Source organism: Sander lucioperca, chromosome 5 (genome assembly GCF_008315115.2).
Source record: "Sander lucioperca isolate FBNREF2018 chromosome 5, SLUC_FBN_1.2, whole genome shotgun sequence".
Lineage (NCBI taxonomy): Eukaryota > Metazoa > Chordata > Actinopteri > Perciformes > Percidae > Sander > Sander lucioperca.
In genome coordinates this window covers 21,362,338-21,383,678 of record NC_050177.1, presented here as the reverse complement: position 1 = coordinate 21,383,678, position 21,341 = coordinate 21,362,338, and the positions used below count along the sequence as shown (strand labels likewise).

The 21,341-nt window shown below is 40.3% G+C and overlaps 1 protein-coding gene across 1 annotated transcript in view; it reads left to right on the top strand.

Annotated features, from left to right (window-relative positions):
- frem2b (FRAS1 related extracellular matrix 2b) overlaps positions 1-21,341 on the top strand; it is a 67,407-nt gene that overhangs the window by 11,908 nt on the left and 34,158 nt on the right. The window contains exons 3-4 of the mRNA XM_031297438.2: positions 15,995-16,141; positions 20,612-20,842. Of these exons, the coding sequence (XP_031153298.1) occupies positions 15,995-16,141; positions 20,612-20,842 (378 nt within the window). The remainder of the gene's footprint in view (positions 1-15,994; positions 16,142-20,611; positions 20,843-21,341) is intronic.

Below are 21,341 nucleotides of genomic sequence, written 5' to 3'. Positions count from 1 at the left end.
AACATCTGGGGTTGATTAGAGGTGCTTTTCCTGGCTAACAGCTGCTTCACATTGGGGGTAAACAACACTGAATTACAGAGAGGATTTAGATTAAGCGTTTTAAATGGAGAGTGATCTGCGCTTCTCACTAGTCCCTTATGTCCTTAGTCGCTAACTGTGACTTATCATTTTCACACTGGTCTACATTGCAGGTATATGTGCAATGCTTAAATCCCAGCATCCCAGATTTATTTTCCTTTAATGTGTATGTGAAGAGCAGAGAAGTAAAGAAAAGGCATACAGTATGTGGAGAGTGCTGCAGTGGCTAAACAAACAAGGAGGAACCTGTGCTCTTCGCTGAGGGTATGAGACATTCATTTTCTTAGAAAGAGATTAAAAAAATCCATTATTAATGGTTGGTTTATTCTACAAGGCAGGTAAGCCAAAACATGCTGATGAGAGGTTTTATTCTTATGTTATGAATTATGCATTGAATTAGACAATGAAGGGGTTTTCTGTCTATTTCCTTGGGTTTCCCTGGCTCAAGTTTGTTGGATTACTAACAGTAGTTAGTCCGTGTTTAGTCAGAAGAGCATATTACTGTTTGAGATGTGTCTGCTGGGACAGAAAATAAGAGTCCTAAATGTATTAATGATAATAATTTTGAAGAGCAAGAGCATCTTATATATTTTTTCACACTGATGTGCCCTCATTTATCCTTTGGGAAACAGAAGGAAAACCCTGCTTGATGATTCCCTTCCTCTGTCTTAATATGCTGCCAGAGTCAGTGTGTGGAGCTGAGGTTAACAAAGCAAAAGCAAATTCCCGAAAGTATAGAAACCCCAGGCCCAGGCTTGTTCCCTAGATGATGATATGTGTCGTCATACCTGCCTTAGGATATCACTCTAGCAGAACTGGGGCTGTTCAAGCAATTAGTTTGTAGAAAATCCTTCTTTTGTGGAAAAAGCTTGCAGGCTGACGTTTGTGTTCAGTTTTGAGTTTTGACAGTCAGGAGTAGAGCCCAACTGATAAAGCATTTTTAAGGCCGATATCGATACAAATATTTGGTGATTTAAAAATCTGATATTCCGATATATCGGCTGATATATATTTAAAAAAATATATCCAGAAACGTGTAACAAAACATAAACAGATTTCATTAGTTATTTGTAGTTATTTATGAGTCCTCACTAAAATAATATGATAATGCAGTTTAAAAATAAACTTGTTTGTTTTATTGTTTTGTCTGTTTTTATTTTATTTTTTAAATATTCATTTACCAGCCATTATAAATGCCGATACTGATAGTTTGGAAAATGTCTAATATCGGCCGATAATATCGGCCCGCCGATATATCGGTCGGGCTCTAGTCAGGAGTCCCTTCAACTCCAGAAAACCCAATGAATACATATATAAAATACCTATAGCTTTCTTGCAATGGCAAAAGGAGAAGATACATGTGTAAAATGGGATAAGAAACTGAAATATTTAGCAATTTTTTTTTTAGCTTTGGCCATAACATATCAAACCATTTAATGAGACTGTGTCCTGAGAAATCAGGTAATCCAAAAAACAGCAGGAACTCGGAGTTGGTGATGCCACAGTCGCTGCTGTGACATCTCTCTTTTCACTGTAGCAGAGCTTTTGTACAATTTTGCAAAATCACTCTGGATAATGTGTTTTTGGCCCCTGAATCCCAGCAGTGGGTCGGAGCTGCTCCTCTCAGCCCTGCTGCAGGATAAGCCTCTGACAGCTGGGCTAAGGCTCGATAGTGTTACAACTCTCTCCAGCTTAGCCTGGGTTTCAGGATTGGAGCCCAGTGCAGGGCTCCTTTTTAGACACTTTGAATGCACAAATATTCACACACATACACAGTCACACACACAAATCACCCACCATCTATCCATCTCAGGGCCAGCTGCATGATCCCATAATCAGAGATGAAGCTGGCACTGCTCAAATGTTGCCTCTAGATGCTGGGCGTCAACTACAGTTTAATTGATAATGGCTTTGTCTTTGATTTCAAGCTGTTGTCTCTTTTGATTAGACTGCCGCGATGTCAGCCAGGGAAAAACACAGCCTTTCCTTTTGATATCATCAGCATTTCAGTATGCCAAGAAAATATATACAGTAGGGGAATTGAACTTGTTACACGGTTTGAAGCAAACTCCCTTGAGACGGTTTGCATTTTATATTCTCCCTATGAAAATGGATGGAGTGTGTCTTGAGAGGGCTCTCATCTCAGAAAAGGTGCAGACGAAATCCTTTGGGGATTTTGTTTGTGGATCAACCCCCTCTCACCCCTACCACCTCCACCTGCTTCCTTCCATAAGTGGAGCCTGATAAGCAGGATATGAGAAGTTGTCTTGTTGAGAAATGGGAGGGAATAGCAGTGAGAAGAGATGATAGATAGAAGTGCTCTGTTGGTCCCAGTGTTGGTGGGGGCAAGGCGTCAAGCTGCTTCCTGTCGCTTGTAGCGATGGCATGAATGTGCTGATGTGCATTCGCACTCTAAACACCGCCTGTGTTAACAAGTTGTGAGGGCTCAAACGTAGTAGTTGAGCCCTTCGGGTGTGCACCATCATCTACATCACGGATATTCAACAGGGGGTCCGGGAATGCAGGGGGGCCTCCAAATTATTGTTAATTTTAGTTTTGTTTTAACAAGAATCCAACATATTAGCAAATATAAATCCCCACTGCTTACTGACCTATAGGTAAGGTCACTAAGATAGCCATCCACAGATCCAGTTAATCCTAAGGATTCACTGTGCCACATGTATGTTTACCATTAAAACGTGATTATAAAATCATACCAACAATTATTATTATTTTAATAGCTTAGTATTCTATGCAAAAAAAGGTATGTATAAAGGCTTTAGGCGCCCTACACGTTATTGTATGCCAAGTTTAATATGCTACTTTATACAATATATGTAGTAGGGGGTCCCGTCTCCGTCTCTCTTTCAGTTAAGGGGTTCTTGGTTTAAAAAATGTTGAAGACCCCTGATCTACATACAATAGAAATTATTTTGATATTTGTATAGACTCATCTTTTTTATTTTTTGATAGATTTTTTGCTAAGAGGGACATAACAAATAACTAAAAACCATATCTGGAACAACCAGGGAAATGTCCAGAGCTCAGATCAACCCTTCCCCCATGAAGAATAGTGAGGAATGTCTTGCTGCCTGAAATTAACTCGACCATGCCTGGGCTTATCTTGGTTTTCCAGGACATAGGCTTGGAGTGAAGGGTTACATATTAAATGGGAAGAGGGAGACAAAGATAGGCCACAGGGTCCAGGTCTAGACCACTGGGCAATCTGATACAGCGGTTACATTTTGCTCATTTAGTAATTAGAAGAAGCTATTACAATTACCACAAAAGGCTATCATTGGTCAGTGAGTCATATGCAAAAGCTTTTTTCAGCACATTTTGTGGCATTACAGGGAGGGAACATTCAGTGTTATTAGGGCCCTGTGGGATATTCAGCTAACAGATTTAATTCACACTTAATTTACCTTATAAGGAAGAGTTGATCATTTTTTAAGTTAATATGTCACAGATAGAGCTGTAGGCAACGATGCAACTTCTGCACGCCTCTCATGTTTATCCCCTTTGACATTTAGCTTTTGTCCTTCAGATCTAATAGTTTTCCGTGTCTGTGAGATAGAACTCATCACATTGTATTACTTTATTCCATTCCTCAGGGGTCCAGGTGTTACAGCGGGTCGTGCATCTTTGTGTTCACTTTGAACACCCATGGTCTCTGAATCACAGCCCAACATAGAGAGCAGCTTTTTGAATCTGTTAATTTTTGACACATTTTATCCAATTTTGTGGTTAAAAAGTGTTAGGTCTATTTTGGAACTATCATAGTTGTTATCACCACCTGTCTATCAGTGAGCTTGAACGTGTGAGCACTTCTGCTCTTCAATGCTGTCATCAGTTCCACATTGTTCCCTGCACCATATTAAATACATTTAAACTTCATGACTGACAATCTACATTAAGCACTGACACCGTTTATTTGGTGTCTTTGGAGATTTCTTTGCCATTTATTTGACCAGCAGATATAACCCACCCATTGTCTTTGTTGCTGCCTTTGTATTGTTAAATAATGACTGCTGATACAACATCATTAGTTGCTTATCCGAACTGCCAATGGAATAGCCACTTGATGATGTAAAGCCTCTCTGTATATGACATAGTGCCATTTGTCAAGTTGGAGGTGTAACACCTAATTTACCACCTGGGGATCAATAAAGCATTAGATGGAACACTTAATTTACTAACATAGACCTGCAGGAACTAAGGTATACCAATTCTAAGGACTGTTGCTATATTAGTAAGCTAGACTGGGTTCAGTGTTGATATTACAGTCGGTGGATGTGACACATATACTGCTAGTGTTAATGTTGTTTAACGGATGGGTTTTTAAATGATGTGTGACTGCTTAAGTTACCTGGCTGCAAACCAAATCTCCCTCTGGGGACAATAAAGATAATGACTGTAAAGGTTGAAATATTATAGTCAGTTCAGGTTATGTGGCTTAAACTTTGCAGTCAGTATAGGCTCGAACAGTTCAATGCAGTGTCGGCTATTTATTAGTATAATCTATTTATACTCTTACAGCATTTAGTCGCTAACAAGGACATAATAATAACTACAGTATGTCATGTATAACAATCAGTTTTCTGTTCAACCGTTGCACAAGTGTAGCTTATATTCAAAATCTAAATATATGGCAATAGTTTGCCCAAATGATTACACTACCTATGATGGGCTTTGTTTTGCGTTGCAAAGGTATAGGCCTGCAACTAACAACTCAAAGATATTAATAATAATAATACATTTTATTTAAAGGCGCCTTTCTTGGCAGTCAAGGACACCGTACAGGGATACGTGAGACATTTACAAGCAGCAGAGTGGCTGAATGCTCTTCTCCCCATGGTGGTGAGATGGGCGGAGGGGCAGACAGGTGTATGAAGAGGATCTGAGGGAGCGAGAGGGAGTGGGAACCTGGAGGAGATCAGACAAATATGGGGGGGGTGAGGTTGTGGATGGCCTTGAATGTAAACAGGAGGACTTTGAATTGGATACGGAACTGGACCGGGAGCCAGTGGAGCTGTTGGAGTACAGGAGTGATGTGGTGGATGGAGGGGGTTCGAGTTATGATGCATATTCAGTTTACTGTCACAGAGGAGAGAAGAAACTAGAAGATATCAGAATTTTGTCAGAAAAAATGACTCAAACCAAATAAACGATTATAAAAAATAGTTGACAATTAATTCAATATTTGACAACTAATCTATTAATCGATTAATCTTTGCAGCTCTACAAATGTATAATTGCTTAGCTAACTAAAATGCTGTACTTCCTGATGACAAACTTCACAGCACAATGCAATGTATTGCACTCAAATATATATTTTAAATTTTAAAATGAGATATGACTGGACGATTGGACTGAATATACTACATGTAAATGATGCAAGAGTAATGTACATACAATCGCTGCACACAAATAAGTTTCTGAATGTAATTTGCATGGCCACCGCTATACCCACAACGTCACAGAATCCATCCCTGCAACTACCAGTGTCTGAATTTGCAGCAAAAGTTCTTTGAGATTTTTCCAGCGTAAAATCCACATTCTCATACAATAACCTCCAGAAGTTGTTTTTACAATGATTCAAATACAGGGGAAGAAACTTGCAGTTTGAGGGTCTAAATGGAATTTTGCAAGCATCCTTAAGAAGTAATCTTCCTTTAACATACCTGTATATATTTCTGAACCCTGGTTTGTTTCGATGCACAGACTAATCTTCTGTTCAATATTACAAGGAGGAGACAAAAACAACATTAAATCCAAAGACATTTTCTCCTCCCTTTTCATGAATGCAGACTAGCATGCTTATCTTCAACGTGCAGGTTTGCACAGTTCTACTTGAAGGGTTCCGTTTCACCAATCATAAACAAAAACCAAGAGTAATTTAACACTTCTTTAGGAATTACCATTCCTGTTTCTCAGGGAGCATTTACCTCTCAGGCAAAAGCCTTTCTACACGTGAGGATTTGCAAGTAATAACTGTGAAATGCAGCTGAAACATGTTATAAATGAAACCAATGGAGGCCCTGAGAACAGCCTCGACAAACACCCCGCTCTATTAGTATGGAGCTCATGAGTCTGTGGGACTGGGATGGGGTTTTATATTCTATGGCTTCACACTGCTGCTTTCAGCAAACAGTCCACCATTATTCGATCTGACAAGAGAGCAAACACTGTGCATTCAAGGGTCAAGAAAAAGCACGTCCCCCTCTCTTTGTTAAGTCCCTTCATCCTGCATCCTTATGTTCCTTTGTTTTATCTCACATTTTCACACTTTCCCTTGTATCCTCCTTTGTTTTTTCAATCGAGGCTCTTTTCTATTCAGTCACCAGCACCATTGGAGAGTTATATTTAACATATGCACTTGTAACAATGCAAGCCTTTCAGCTCCTGGGATGGAAACAGGTTTTTTTGTCTCCATGAGCTCATCCCTTCAATCAGGAAGTGTGTGACATGACTTGAAAATGTGTGTTTGTTTTTCAAGATTAGCCCAAAAGGAGTGTAACATGTTTTTGTTGTTGTTGTTTTTCTGTTTTTACAACTTATTCATAAAGATGTTGTAACGAGAAGCCGGTTTACCCTTATGGCTCTTACTGTATCTTTTTCAGTTGGTCACAGATTTGCCAAAGCTACTTCAGCAGCGTTTGCCTCATGGCTGTCAGGGCATTCATACAGTTCATAATTGACTGGTAATGAGGGAGAAACTCTCAATTTTAAATCCACTGTGACCTTTACAAGTGAATGGTGAAGAAAGCCCTGCAGCCGCTGATTTAGCCTTTTGTTGTTGTTTCCCCTGCAATTGCGAGTTCAGGCTATAACTCTCTAAACCGTGTGGCTGATTGTTAATTAAGACGCTCGAGGCTGCATCCTCTTTGACAGACAGGAATGCCATTCAAGGGCAATCAAGGAATACTTTGTCTGAACCTCACCTACACAATCGAAACAATCAAAGCCCTTAGCAGAAACTTGCATACTTCTTTTGGATTCTGACACCCAAGGACGGCTAATTGATTTGTGTACTCGCTTGTGGAGGGATGCAGGAGAGAGTTAGAGTTTTCATCTTTTCAGTTTTCAGGTGCAATAATTATTCTGCTGAACAAGGCCTTACAACAAAAGGCTCCTTACAGTCTGAATGGAATTATAATGCACCATAAAGTATGTGTTCCATGGAGAGGTGAAGATTAGTTCTATATATTTCCAAATTATGTTAATATAAATAATGATCTTGTTAATGATTGTAGCTTAACCAAATGGAAGGAAATAACTTGTGCCCACCCAAGTCTGAACAGCCTGTTTTTCCAGCCCTAATGATGTAGCCATGATCAGGGATAAGTCCTGACCCTGGGTGCTTGGCAGGACACCCTGTGCCCCCCGATTGGAAATCAGCAACCCGCGACAGAGCAGATCTTCTGCAAAGTTGTACATCCAGAGTTGGCCTGCTTGCTAATCCTTAAGGTGTTCGGAAAGATTATTTTTCATCTACTATTTCCGGGCGAGGCTAATAGGATTATAATTAAAAATCCATGATGTTTGCTTGTATGTAGTAATTTCTACACACAGAGAAATAGTAACCTCAGCAAGTATCCAAAGGGTACTGTATTGAGTTGTTTTTCTCTCTGCTGTTTGGATTAATTTTGTTTTAAATCTACACACATTGATTCATACAATATTGTTTTTTTAACAAATTCATTTTGAATGTCCCTCAATAACTTTAAAAGAAGGTATCTCTCCAGCCAATGTGTGGGTTTGTGTCAAGTGTTTTCTGTAGCGGATGACAAATGATGTCATTTGTGGCAGTGTGTGAGGACACTAGAGCGTGAAGCAGAGTCCCAGGACAGGAGTGACCTTTCCCTGCGATCACACTGTACAGTACTTCCTCTGACACTATTCTCTCCTGGGCCACACATAAAGGAGCCCCATCTGAAATAAGAGCTCTGGGAATTCCTCACTGCCTTTCCACACAGGCGAGGAGGCTCCTATTGTGACAGCAAGAAAGTCACGGAGCAGTTTCCACAACAACCTTATGCTGCAATTTGGAATCAAAAACAGAAAGTGTGGGAACAGGATGAAGGTTGTTGCTTCGCTTAAAATGTCTTTTTGCTGTCAACCACACTGTAGAGGACAACATTTATAAGAACACTGATGCACCTTTTCTGTGTCATAAAAGGCACATTAAGGAAAATTCGCCACTTTTAATGTAGATGTCCAATCAGTACTGATGGGATATGTAGTCTATTGAAGAAATACATTCCCCAGTGTGTGCTATATTAATTGAGAGAGCGAGTACGAGCGGCATAAACTCACAACGCTTTAAGAAAGAAAATATTCTTACACCTAAACAGAAAAATACAACCGTACACCTTGTGAATTTAAGTTTGTCACCGAACCAAGACGAGATTAATAAACATTAACTTGTTAACTCATAAAACACTCCTCATTCGAACGGGACAGAGAATAAATAAACCGAATTCTTTTTAGTTTAAGCTATAGTGCGTAGTTTCTGTCTCCCCAATAAGAAATTCTAAGTAATGACAACAACACTGTTGGCGCGTCCACATGACGCAAGCCTTCTGTGATCGCGCACCCCCCACCCCTCCGCTACGCAGTTGCTAGTAGCCAAGGAGGACATGGGGGATTAAAAAAACATGGACTCTTCAGAAGAGGTCTTTATCTTCACATGAGTTTCTGCGTGTGAAAGTCGCTGGACGACACAATCTTCTGAACACAGCCATACTGAGCATTACAGAGAGAGTTGTGTGGTCATTTGGCAATGGCTTGAATGTAAAGGACGTTCATTAATATAAAAAAGTTACGCACTAAAGCCTTAAGTCTTTTCACTACCACCTACCTGAAGTAGCTTGGCAGATTTGGCAGCTGCGGCCGGCTGAGCCCCAGGGACACAGAGAACAGTAGAAAGAACTGCAGGCTTTTTCACACATTACCCCTCATTCAGAGAGATAGAGATATGTATGAAAATTGCTGTATTGTCCCTTTAATTCATAAACTAGTAAGTGAAATGCTTTGCTTTAAATGACTTTCGGTGAATGTTGGTTAATGGTGCAGCATTTTCAAAATCTGCTCTTGTTCTCATGAACTATTCAGCCTGTGTGCCCATCCAGCCATCACTGTTATGTACTGACTCTGAGCAGTTGAAGTAATAGTTTATCAATCTTAGTGTCAGGTTTTGCCTGCATAAGGCTGAACAAGAGGAAGAATATAATGATTAATGTGACGCATTTCTACAGCCGTAGAGTGGTGAAAATATGATCCTAAAAGCCTTGAAAATTGTATCGTACATGTAATTTCATCACAGCCAACATAACAAGATAACTAGGTTCCCATAGAAATGAACAGGAAGTCATATTTCTGAGCAGCGGTGTAAAACATTAACGCCTCTTGGTTATGGCATTTCTAAACACCTTCTAAACAGCTATAGCAAATGGTTTTCATGATATGGTCATTAAAGGTTTAAGAAAAAAAGGTATTTCCATCCATTGTATTCCAAATTTTGAAAGAGCACTGAGAATTAAATCACCTCTATAGTTGTGGTTCATATGGTAATCTCAAAGAACTTTCCCTGCTGAGAGCAAAGCCTCGCTTGCTTTAAGCCTCTGGCTCTCTGACCCAGCACTTTTGTTCAGAAGTGCCTTTGGCCTTTCTTTCAGGCCCCTCGAATGTCGCCTCAGAGTGACCAATGTGTTAGAGCGGACACAGAGGCGACAGAAGCCAGTATGGACCCTTTGGAGTGGCCACATTTATGGCAGACCACTTCCCTGAAAGGCTGTGCTTGTAGAAAAGGGTTTAGGGCCTGTGAAATCATAACAATTCTAAATCTCTCAAGCCATGACCAACTCGTTACTGCTGATACAAGGCTTAGGGTGATTAGACCACATCACGCTCTCTCTCTCTGCTCTGCCATCTGCTTTCTTTCTTTCAACAGGATTATCCTATCCCTTTTCCCTTAATTGGAGAGGTGAAAAGTATGCTGGTATGGTCTGGTACATTATAGAACCCAGAGACAACTCATTTAATAGAGTCAATATAAGTTGTGATGATAAATATTTTCTTTGATGCTTCATCACAGATTTTCTTTAGAACAGTATTTGCTATTGATTATTCTCTAACTTAAGTAAAGTCAGCTGACCATTTTGTCTCCTATTCCTTGTCCTGAAAGCAGCATGGAGCAAATCTACTACTACAGCATCATTTCATATGCACCACATTCAAATACTAAAGATCCACTAACGGCCCCTAGACATGGCAATGTTCATCAAACACTACAATATTAAAGTCTTAGATGGAATGATATTGTGACAATTCTAGAATTTGAGCATTACTGCTTGTGGGGCTTTAAGTGTAAATATTGCTACAGGTTTGCTAGGGGAAACATCATGGAGTGTTCTAAATGGTTCATCCTCTGGGGATCATGAACAACCACAGGAAATTTCATGGAGATCTGACCATTAGTTTTTTACATACATCTTCCAGTGTGGTCCGTTTGAATGGCATATAAGAGGATTCCTTGTAAATTATACGCCTAAAACCAAACTAAAATCTGGTGCCTGTGAGCACTTTGCTGGTCCCCAATCTGTCTCTATAGTATGTTGCTTGTCGCTTTAATGCTGCAGTGGAATACAGTTATTGCACACCGTGGAAACTGTTAGCACACAAAGTCCATTTGCAGTATATGATCATTAAGTATTTTTAGATGTATTGTGTGCTCATCCCAATTTACCCTGCCTAATCAGTGTGGGGCTGGCTCTGTGGGCAAAGGGCCGCCTGTCTGTCTGCCTGGTTGAATGAACAGACGAGGGTCCATGGGGCATCGCGGCCCCACGATGCTTCACGGTGACCAAATAAGGGCAGTCTGCAACATGTAAGCTGGGAGGAGCCAGGGGCACTAAGTTGGCACAGCCCAGTCTCTCGCATTCTTTGGCCTCTCTCAAAAGGCTTCTGTCCCTCATCACACATCTACACACATCACTCACTGTGTGAGTGGACACAACTTGTGTTAAGAAGTGAAACTAGATGTACTGTACAACGTCTTTTTTAACAAGGTTCATGAACCAAGGCTGGTTATGGTTAAGTGTTTAAAAAAGTAGAGGTTGACACTTTGTTGATCCTTTTATTTAGAGGTGCTAAAAACTTTACTAGAATTTAGTGCTGTATAGTAATCCGTTTTTTAATTTATTTTTTAAATCGGTTAATTGTGTTATTAACTTGTGCAATAAACACATCGTGAAAGACACTCAGGAATTCTTTTAGTTAGTTGAAAGAGAGTTTCGGTAGAAAACTGCACTTTAAATTATTATTATTATATTTTTTTTTCTTTCTTTTTTTTTTAAATGGTGCCTTTTGTGTTCATTTCTATCTTTAATTTGTTCAATAAAATAATATTGGAAATCATTTTTCAGTTTTTTTTATTCAACAATGTTGTATTTTAGCAGTATACTGAAGGTAGCAGAAAGGCAGAACTGAGTACATTTTAGTATCGGTTCATTTATCGCAAGTAATATCGTTATCGCGATATTCAACACCGTTATCGCATATTGCATATTTCCCTCATATCATGCAGCCGTACTAGAAACCAACAAGACAGAGTGCATTAAGTTGGCACATTCCAGTCTCTCTTACACTCTTTGGCCTCCCTTAAAAGGCTTCCATCCCTCATCACACATCTACTTTGTGAGTGGACAGAACTTGTGTTGAACTGTACAAGGTTTCTTTTGTGTAAAGGTTCATGTACAAGGCTGGTTAGGGTTTAGTATTTTAAATATAGTATAGGCTGACACTAAAGTTGACACTATTATTTAGAGAGACTACACGACGAGTGTTAAAATGTTTACTAGAACCCAACAAGACAGAGTGCAGGCAGGCAGTCCAATAATTTAAGATGACGAGCCACTGGGATTTGTAGGATTCCTGCTATTACCATATGAATTTAATGAGAATATGGATATAAAGTAGAAATACAGTCTAATATAAAGTTCATGTACCTTATCTTATGTAATGTAGTCACTGCAAATGATGTATGTTTCTGCACTAAAATGCATAGCAGTGCAAATAGTGAACATTAGAGAAACCGATATTGTTCACTAAATTCTGTCTCGGTACTGTGAGTGCTGGTTAAAGATTAACTCTGCTGTTTTCCTTGGGGCCTCTTTGAAGTGGACTTACTCCAACCCCTGCTTATCTTAATTAGAAAGAAATCCGGAGGAGTGAAGTGGTCCTCTGGAAACAAGCACCTCCACTCCCCGGGTCCCTGAAGGCCACACTGCTGCTTTGCGCGGACTTTAAGGTCTCCTAAACCCAATATTTACTCATGTCACGGTGGGATTTTATGTAGTATAAACTATGAACATAAATTACTTTTTTTCTGAGATTTGAAAACGCTGCTGGATGTATCCTCCTCAGATCTTAGATATGAAAAAATGAATAATTAATAGAGCCTGTTTCTGTTTGTGAATACTGTTAAAAGCAAACAGGTGTTTAACGGGATTCATCTTGAAAGGGAGAGCTGCCTCTTTGAGGCTTAGCTTGACGTGTAGGCTGTTTCTTCAGTCATAATCTTCTTCAGTCAATAATTATGCAAAATGTAACCATTTCATGCTTTTATTGAAATGTATGAGGTATCTGGGATAAATCCCACCAATAACCAGTTGTGAAATGTCCCTGCCCGAGTGTTTGATTGTAGAGAGATGAGGATTCATATCATTTATATTCTCGATTTGTATCAATTATGCTTGAGATCAAGGGTTTCTGCCGTGTTATAGCTATTACAAAGCCTGTGCCAGCGTGTGAAGTTAGATAAATAGCCAAGACCTTCTCTGTTTCCATTACCTCAGCGGAGAACGGTTTCCTTCACGACTCAGAGATCACACATGCAGCGTTTACCGGTGGCATGCGTGCCATGCGGCTGGCTTTAATCCAAATGGAGTAGGGAGGTCCTGTCATACACAGGTCACCTGTCTCCAGAAGAATGATGTGGAACACACAGGAAGCAAAAATCTCACACTGTGGTAGACCTCAAGAATGTACGAGTTATAAAATGTATCACTTGAGACTTTTTCATACAAAGCACACGTTTTCTCCTTTTACCAGTCAACCTTCACATTTGCAACATTTGTTGCTTTAAGCACACAGTGATCTGCCAAAAATTGTTCACCCTACAAAATGTGTTTTCTTTGCACACAGCATTTTAGGTTTTAGATTGAATTGTGTGTCATTTTATTACATCAGACCTTTTCCTGCTGTAATTAGGCTTGTTGGAGATGAACTGCGCCTCGCTTGTAAAGTGGACGAGAGCAGGCAGCAGCAGCCGGGGGCGGTGACAAAAATCCGCTGTCAAGTCGGACAGTTTCCAGCCAATTCCAGCAGCCTTCAGGCTGAACAGGAAGTCACAGAAACACTGTGGTCTGATTGCTATTTAATAAAATGTTATCAAACCCATATATCAGCTTGTACACAGTCTCCAGTTGTTTTAATTATGACAGAGTAGCTGTTAAAATGCTCTACATGCGATCTGTTGCTGATTTTAATTAACAGACTGTAGATGATCCGTAATCTGAACAGATTTAGTCTCTCTGACTTCTAAACATAACTATCAGCCACATAACGTGTTCTGTACAGAATAAGCCTTTAAATCCGACAAATAGCAGTTAAAATCCCTCCAATTCAAAATCAATAAAAAGTTTATATAAAACGTCATCATGTTGAGTCTATTCTGAACCAATCAGCTGTTAGATTAGCTGAGAGGCTGGCGTTTCCCAGCATGCTCTGGGTCCGCCTGGGTCTTGCAGTCGGTGAAAAGCAACTGCGCTGCCTGCGTCTCAGAACTGCGGCCACCTTGATCTCGTGAGGTTATCGTTGCCCACGTGTGCATGACGTCAGAGCGAGTCGGGATCAAGTCGGACACAAATCTACCCAGCATGCATTGGGCGGCCATCGCCGGTGATCAGTTCTGCGCAGACCTGGCTCATCTCAAACGAGCCTACTGTATTCAGTGCATGTCTCCTATGATAGCTTTCATGCTGTTTATGATGCAAATTATAGCATAACACAAATTGGGTTGTGCACATAAACAGGGACCGATGGCTGAGCAGACAAACAACAACTATAGACATTTGAGAAAAAAAGTCATCACAGGACCATATTGACTTTCATAGAAATACTGAGACAAATTCTTCTCATAGTAGGAATTGTGAAGGAAACAATGCTTTGAGTCATAAATCAGGGACTAAACCAGGGATTAACATCGATGAAGTGGTGTCTCTAAAGGAAAAAAAAAAGCCCATTTTCCGATACAAAGAAATTCTATGTTAATGAGAATTTCATAAAATGTATACATCTAAAAGATTCAAACATTTACTTCATTTTGCAGGAGAGAGAAAATCGAACAGTTTCTCGTCTCATTTCTGCTCAAGCTCCACAGTTTCTAACGCTTTTTGTCCCAATTACAGCTCAGTGTTGACATCACCGAGTCTGTCTGAAGTTCACTCTGACCTGAATCTACGAGTTCAAGGAACAGCGGCATTGCTCTTCTGTTTTCTTCTTTCCAGCATTTTTGACAAAGCCCATTATTGCGACAAACCAGAGCTACAAAGATGAATTAGGGAAAATCATGTTTCTATAGCATCTCACTACATTCATAGTCTTCACAACTTTAAGTCCTCTATCTGGTAGAAAACGTCAAAGTACCCCTATGTGTTTATTATGGATTAATCAACTTTAATCATCTCACTGATCTAAATGAGTTGTTGGTTTTGTGTGAGACGGTGGGGGTGGGACACATTGTGTGCCCCGTTTTTCTTGTGTGTCACGCTGACTTTGTCCCAGTTATGGCTCAATATTGTCAAAAAGCATTGATGTACGGGCATTCAGACACACTTTTACTCAGTGCGAGGAAATATGTACACTATTAGACCAAAGGAAAAAGCTTTGAACAAGTCCAGAGGACATTTCACATGTGCACACACACACACTTAAGACACATGCATGCACCCTCACGCATAATAAAACACCCAGGGTGAATGTGTATGGATCTCACTGTGACCATCAAGGAAGGAAATAGACACAGCGGAGTGGTCAGCTGGACCTAACAGATTTACTGAGCATAACCACAAGGGTGGGGCAGGGTAGAGACTCTCAGTCGCGCCTAACACAAACAACAGCAGCACTCTGAAACCTCTGAACAATGGGCCTGCACCCTCCCGGCAGTTTCGCTTTTATTCCACCACTTTCAGAACTGCCAGATGTCTAGTGGCTCAGTCATCTGTAGCAGCAGGCAGCAGCTCTCACTATGCAGTCTGATGGACGCATGCTGATTTCTAGGAATCAGTGGATAATTATTTGGACTGCTACTCAGTGCTCTAGGAATTAAAATTAAAGTGTGTTGTGGTTTCTGTTGGAGTCAGTGTGAGTACACCTTCGCAGCGTTTTTGTCAGTCTGTGTTTGATGCCTGTGTATGTGGCTCTGCTTTGAGTCTTTATGGTCAAACGTAAGCAGCGATGCCCTCCAGGACTGTAGCCTTGGCCTTTGAATCCAACTTCAAAGGGCAAGGATAAAATGACCCAGTTCGGACAGGAAACGGACACCTTTTATCTTAATTAGGAATGACGCAATTAGACGGCACAAACTCTATACATTTTGCATAAGGGCTGCGCACCACTCCCACCTCCCACTGAGTGCTGGCTCGGAGTCATAAAGTCCTAAAGGTTAACGAGAAATGATTCTAATGAGGTGTTGAAAATTCCTGTGCCACCCCAGAAACAAATAGCTATGGTCATTTTCAAAAGATGTTTTAGATTATTAATTTTCAGTGAGGCTATTTGACTTTTCCTTGCTGATTTCTAAGGAGCCATTTCAAGTTCCTTTAACTTTATCAACTGTATTTGTTTGCAGGAGGCAACCAACTGAAGAACCAGCAGTACCGTCTGAACTGGGCTTGGATCTCTTTAGAGAAGCAACACTACGTGGTGGACGAAAAGGTCAAGTTCCTGGAGGTGGTGCTGAAACGGCGAGGCTACCTGGGGGAGACCTCCTTCGTTAGTAAGCAGACACTGCTTTTGATTTCATCGAGTCACTTGTAGTAATAATTCCGTCCAGGGTGATATCAATGATCATTACCAGACCCAATCGATCCAGGATGAAAATCAGCGGAATTTAGCGGAATGTTTTTCTGCTTGACGTGGAGATGTGTTAACATTCTCAGTATTATTATTATTTTTTTTTTATCTGTGGCCCTGATCATTACTACAGTTTAGACAGCACTGATAGGCGGACAGCCTTTTCATTTGTTCAGACATTTCTAGTTTATGTTAACTGAAATGTGGATCTTTATCTTGATCTGGAAGTAGATCTGCACCAACAACAAAAAAAATCAATAAGAAAATAAATAAATGTAATATATAATAATCTATGAAACATATTACACGGATACTACAAAATAAAAGGAAGGAGTGAGAAAAAAATCTAAAAGGACCAGATACATGTGCCAGATTTCTTTCTTTAAGGTAAGCAGATCACAAGAAAATATGCACATATTTTTGTGTTGTAGTGACATACTGGACATATTCCTCCACACCATAATCTCACTTATTACTTTGCTCAGGGACTAACTTACACCAACTTTGAGTGAACCTGCTGACAGGTATCCTGATAGCTAACACTCAAACTCAAAATAACAAAATGAAAAACATACACTCCTTGTCAGAAGATATTGATTCGCTTCAAGTCGTTTGTGTTCTGTCTTTTTAATTCTTTGGACACCTACTATCGGTTTACTTTTAGACAAGCTCCCACAGCCCACACAGATCACAGATTTGATATCTTTTAGGACAAGTCTAAGGCTGGCCTAGACACCCTTTAGGTTTCACACAGGTCGTAGTCTATATCCTTGACCTTCCACTTCAGGGATTGCTCATGTGCCGCAAGAAATTTCGCCAGATGCATGTATTTTCCGTTTCCTTCCGCTTTTTTGTTTGGAATTTTAAATTCAGTGGATTTCTGAGGACTATGGTTAGCTGCTCATCAGATCTCTGCAGGGTAAATCCAGACAGCTAGCTAGACTATCTGTCCAATCGGAGTTTTCTCTCACACGACTATTTTGCAACGGCTCTGTGTGGAGCTTAGCACCGCCCATGACGATTGTGATTGGTTTAAAAAAATGCCAATAAACCAGCACGTTTTCCTCCATCCCCGAATGCTATGTGGAGTAGCCAGACCCTCCTTCGGCGCGCTTTGGAGGAGGGTCTGGTAAAGCGAGACTATACAGGTTTAGACCTTTCACCTGTCTCCTCCGGTCAGTATTTACATTCCAATCACACAATAGCACAGGACAATCCCTCAAGGACCGCATGCGCACAGAAGAGAGGTCACCCAAAGTTGGTGGCCATTAAAATACACCATTCCAAATGTTAGTTCTAGGAATGTTACTGGCCGGAACTAAACAGACAATAACTGTTAATACTGTTTTAAAAATACAAGCTGCTGTAAGCATTTATAAGTGACAGGAATTTTAACTGCTGGCACCGTTGGCCTTTTTTAGTGCCGCCATTTATTCTGTCCATAAATATGAGGTGTCATTAAAATGAGCTGATGTTAAAGGCCAAAACCTACGGGATCGTTGGCTCTACTGTCAACTTTATATTTGTATGCCCCAGGGTGTCAGATTAACATCTCGGAGGTGATGTGCAAATGTTGCTGACCTTTATAGTGCCTCGCACTGCACAGTATACGTATATGTGCGCAATCTCTGCAACTCAAATTAAAAATACACATCTCAAGGCAGATCATCACATACTCTACAGATATGCCGGCAGATATAGACGATAACAATCCACAGTGAGAAGTAAGTAACTGTGATAACAAGAACACACTTAATATTTGTTGTTTATGTTGGTACAAGAACAAAAGAAACTGAAAAAAACAACTGAAATGCCTTTGTGATGACCTCACAGTGATCTCTTTGCAAATTAATATTAAACAACAAAATAGTATATCTTGTATAAAGAGCTTGATGAGGAGCAATCACATAATTGTCCTTTGTTTTGATTTTCTGCAGCATCGCTACTGTTTTATTAATGGCGGCATTATAAATTAAAGAAGCGCTACATTGAACCTTGGATGCACTTTGTCTTGAGTGCCCAGAGAAAACATGCCTCGCATTTTCATAACGTCCAACATTAGTGTTGTGTGCTTTTAAGGCCAAACCATAGCTGTTCAGTGAAGTTTTCTTATGATTGCGGCAGCATGAAGGAGAATGATAATGGATGAGGGAGGGTGATGTACCTCTCCATGCCGGTGATGGAAAGCACACAAAAGAAGCTGCAATTTAAATTGGGCTTTACAGCGCCCTCAAAGGATACCAATAGCAATAAAATGTCTCTTTCTAAATGCACAAGTGGTGAAAGCTAATATGTTGTCCATTTCTCATTACACTAAGTGAGTACATGTTTACATCTTCAGACATTGATTCTTTGATTATACACCACTCTTTTATTTCTGTCAGTCTTATTAAATGGCTTTGGAAATATAGTTTTTCCAATTTCTTGCCAAGAAAAACATTTGCAGACCCAATTTAAAGATCAAACAGAAAATGGTTTTGGTGTGCTATTACATTAATGTATTTTTGTATTTCACCTGCCAAAACCTTTTGCTTTTTTTTTGGGACGTAACATGTGTATGTGAGTATGAGTATGTTTGAATTTTTAATAATTAATTTAGGTTTCAGTGAGCATGTTACCTAAAAAATAATTAATCCGGGCAGATAATTTTTTCACACATGCTTCAAAACTTCTCTGCAGCATTCCCCGTGCAGGTACACAACTAAAAACAGATATCCTGTCTCGCTAAAGATAAAACAAAACAAGAGCGTTCATTACTTTCTCACAGTAATCATTTGGATTTTCCCTCTTTTTTCTGCTGCTTTAAGGACAGGAGAGCAAAAGCAGCAAACTATGGGCCTATATATAGAGGTTTACTCCTCGACGCAGCGGGCCCGGATTCGACTCCGACCTGTGGCCTTTTGCTGCATGTCATTCCCCCGCTCTCTCCCCCCTTTCATGTCTTCAGCTGTCCTGTAATATAATAATAAAGTAATGTAATATAATATAATATTAATATATAATATAATATAAATAAAATAAAGGCCGAAAATGCCCCCAAAAAAATAATCTTTAAAAATAAATAAAAATAAAGCAGCAAACTATTTTAATGAAGCAGCATAAACAGGCCACCTGAGAAGTCTGACAATTCAAGCCCCCCATCTGCCTCAGCGGTGGGATGCGATAGTGACTGATCCTAGGCCAGTACCTTCTCATGAAGACTGGGGATATCTCCTCTTGCCCAGCCCTGCCTGAGTGAACACTGATCAGAGGAGCCAATGGTGGTTCACTGGTCAATGTGCACGGTGCAGGTGTCACCAGTTTGGAGGCTACAGCGAGCCCACCTGCTGCGAAGCCTCCGAGTGAGTGAGTGAGTGATCTGGACCATCCAATCCAGGCATTGTGCACGAGAGTTAAGAGCAAATCATACCTCTCCTCTCCTAGCTAGTCTTTGAAGACTGCTGATTTTTCAAGCTCCATTGAACTTGACCATTTTATCTCAGCACATATGTGCAGGGGCCTTCTCCTTCTGTCTGTACTTGCATATCAAAGCCCACGTTTTTTATATTCATCAAAGAGAAGAATGGTAATTTTCCTAAAAGCCAAAACTCATGCATTTCTCAATCTGTGGTCTTTTGAATACTTCAGTTTTTCTCTTCTCTTTCTTCCTTCCTGGGTTGTAAACAAACAGCATTTATTTCTTTTTTTTATTCCTGTTATGGTGCTCATACTCACGCTTAATTTATTTAATATTTCCTACATTTTTGGAAGCCTACAGGATTGCCTTGGGGTATGCAGCCATGCTCTTTCTATTGACTGCCAGACCCCTGCTGCTTGTTGCGTGGCCAGTTAGCAAAGACAATGGAGAGGCTGTGTGACATTTCAGCGGCTTCAGTGCTCCTGCTCGACAGGAACCCTGCCAGTGTCACAGCTATAGAGACTGTAGCCCCATCAAACAGCTCGCATGCCGAAGGTCAGGCAACGCACGTCAGCCTCCAATCCACTGCTGCTGCAACATAACAAGGCGGACATAAGGGTTAATTGGCTTTATTCCCACCATGGCCACATGGGGGTGGGAAAACTGCAGCCTGAAGATGGGCAGATATTGTCGTGTTAGACCGACTGGGACGTGACGTTTTCCGATGAAAAACAGAAGTTTAATTGCATCTTTTTAATTGATGTCTGTTTAACTATGACCCTTCATAGTCACACATATCAGGATTCACAGAATGGACATACTTTCAAGATAAGTGCTTGTATATGTGAAAAATTAATATTAATGGTTGCCGGTACTAAAACCTGACCAAGGTGATACATTCTCTGATATACCTGATGTTTGGTATTTTCACAGGTGTAGCAGAAGTTACCTGATTTTTATAATAATAACTCTTTTTTTCTCCATGTCATTCCTAAGGTATAGGCACAACGGATGGCACTGCAGAAAAGGACAAAGATTTCCAGGGGAAATCTCAGAAACAGGTGCAGTTCAACCCAGGCCAGACCAAAGCCACCTGGAAGGTCCGGATCCTGTCAGATAGCAAGTATGAAGTGTCAGAGACCTTCCAGATTGTTCTGTCTGAACCGGTGATGGCAGCCCTTGAATTCCCACAGCTCGCTACTGTGGAGATCCTGGACCCTGACGATGGTCAGTAATGACACGTTTACATTTATTTATCTTGCTTAGAATGTTGATTGTGCTTAGTTTTAGTGAGATTAAATACGTTCCTTCTTAAAAAATAAAATCTAAAACAAATATTGGCAAGGTACCTTGCTTTTTGCATTTTTGGGGGGTTTATTGCCTATATTGCAACACACTAAGGTCATAAGTGGAGCTACAATAGAGTTTGACAGCAGAACATTTTCCAGCTATGTGAAATATTGTTTAGTGTTTGATGTTGGGTGTCTTAAATCATGTGACATTGTTTTGCACAGATGTTCAACAATCATACAGAAAGAAATCCATTGTAGAAAGGGATGAAGATGTCAAGTTATATTTTGAATAGGGGGCGCAGCCTCAATGGCCGGCACACCCATGATAAACTAGTTGGCTACTTTAAGTGCCAGCAACAAATAACACATGGATGTGCTTTCTCGGTACATTAGAACATGACAAATCTGTAAAGGCAGAGAAAGAAGGAAATGCA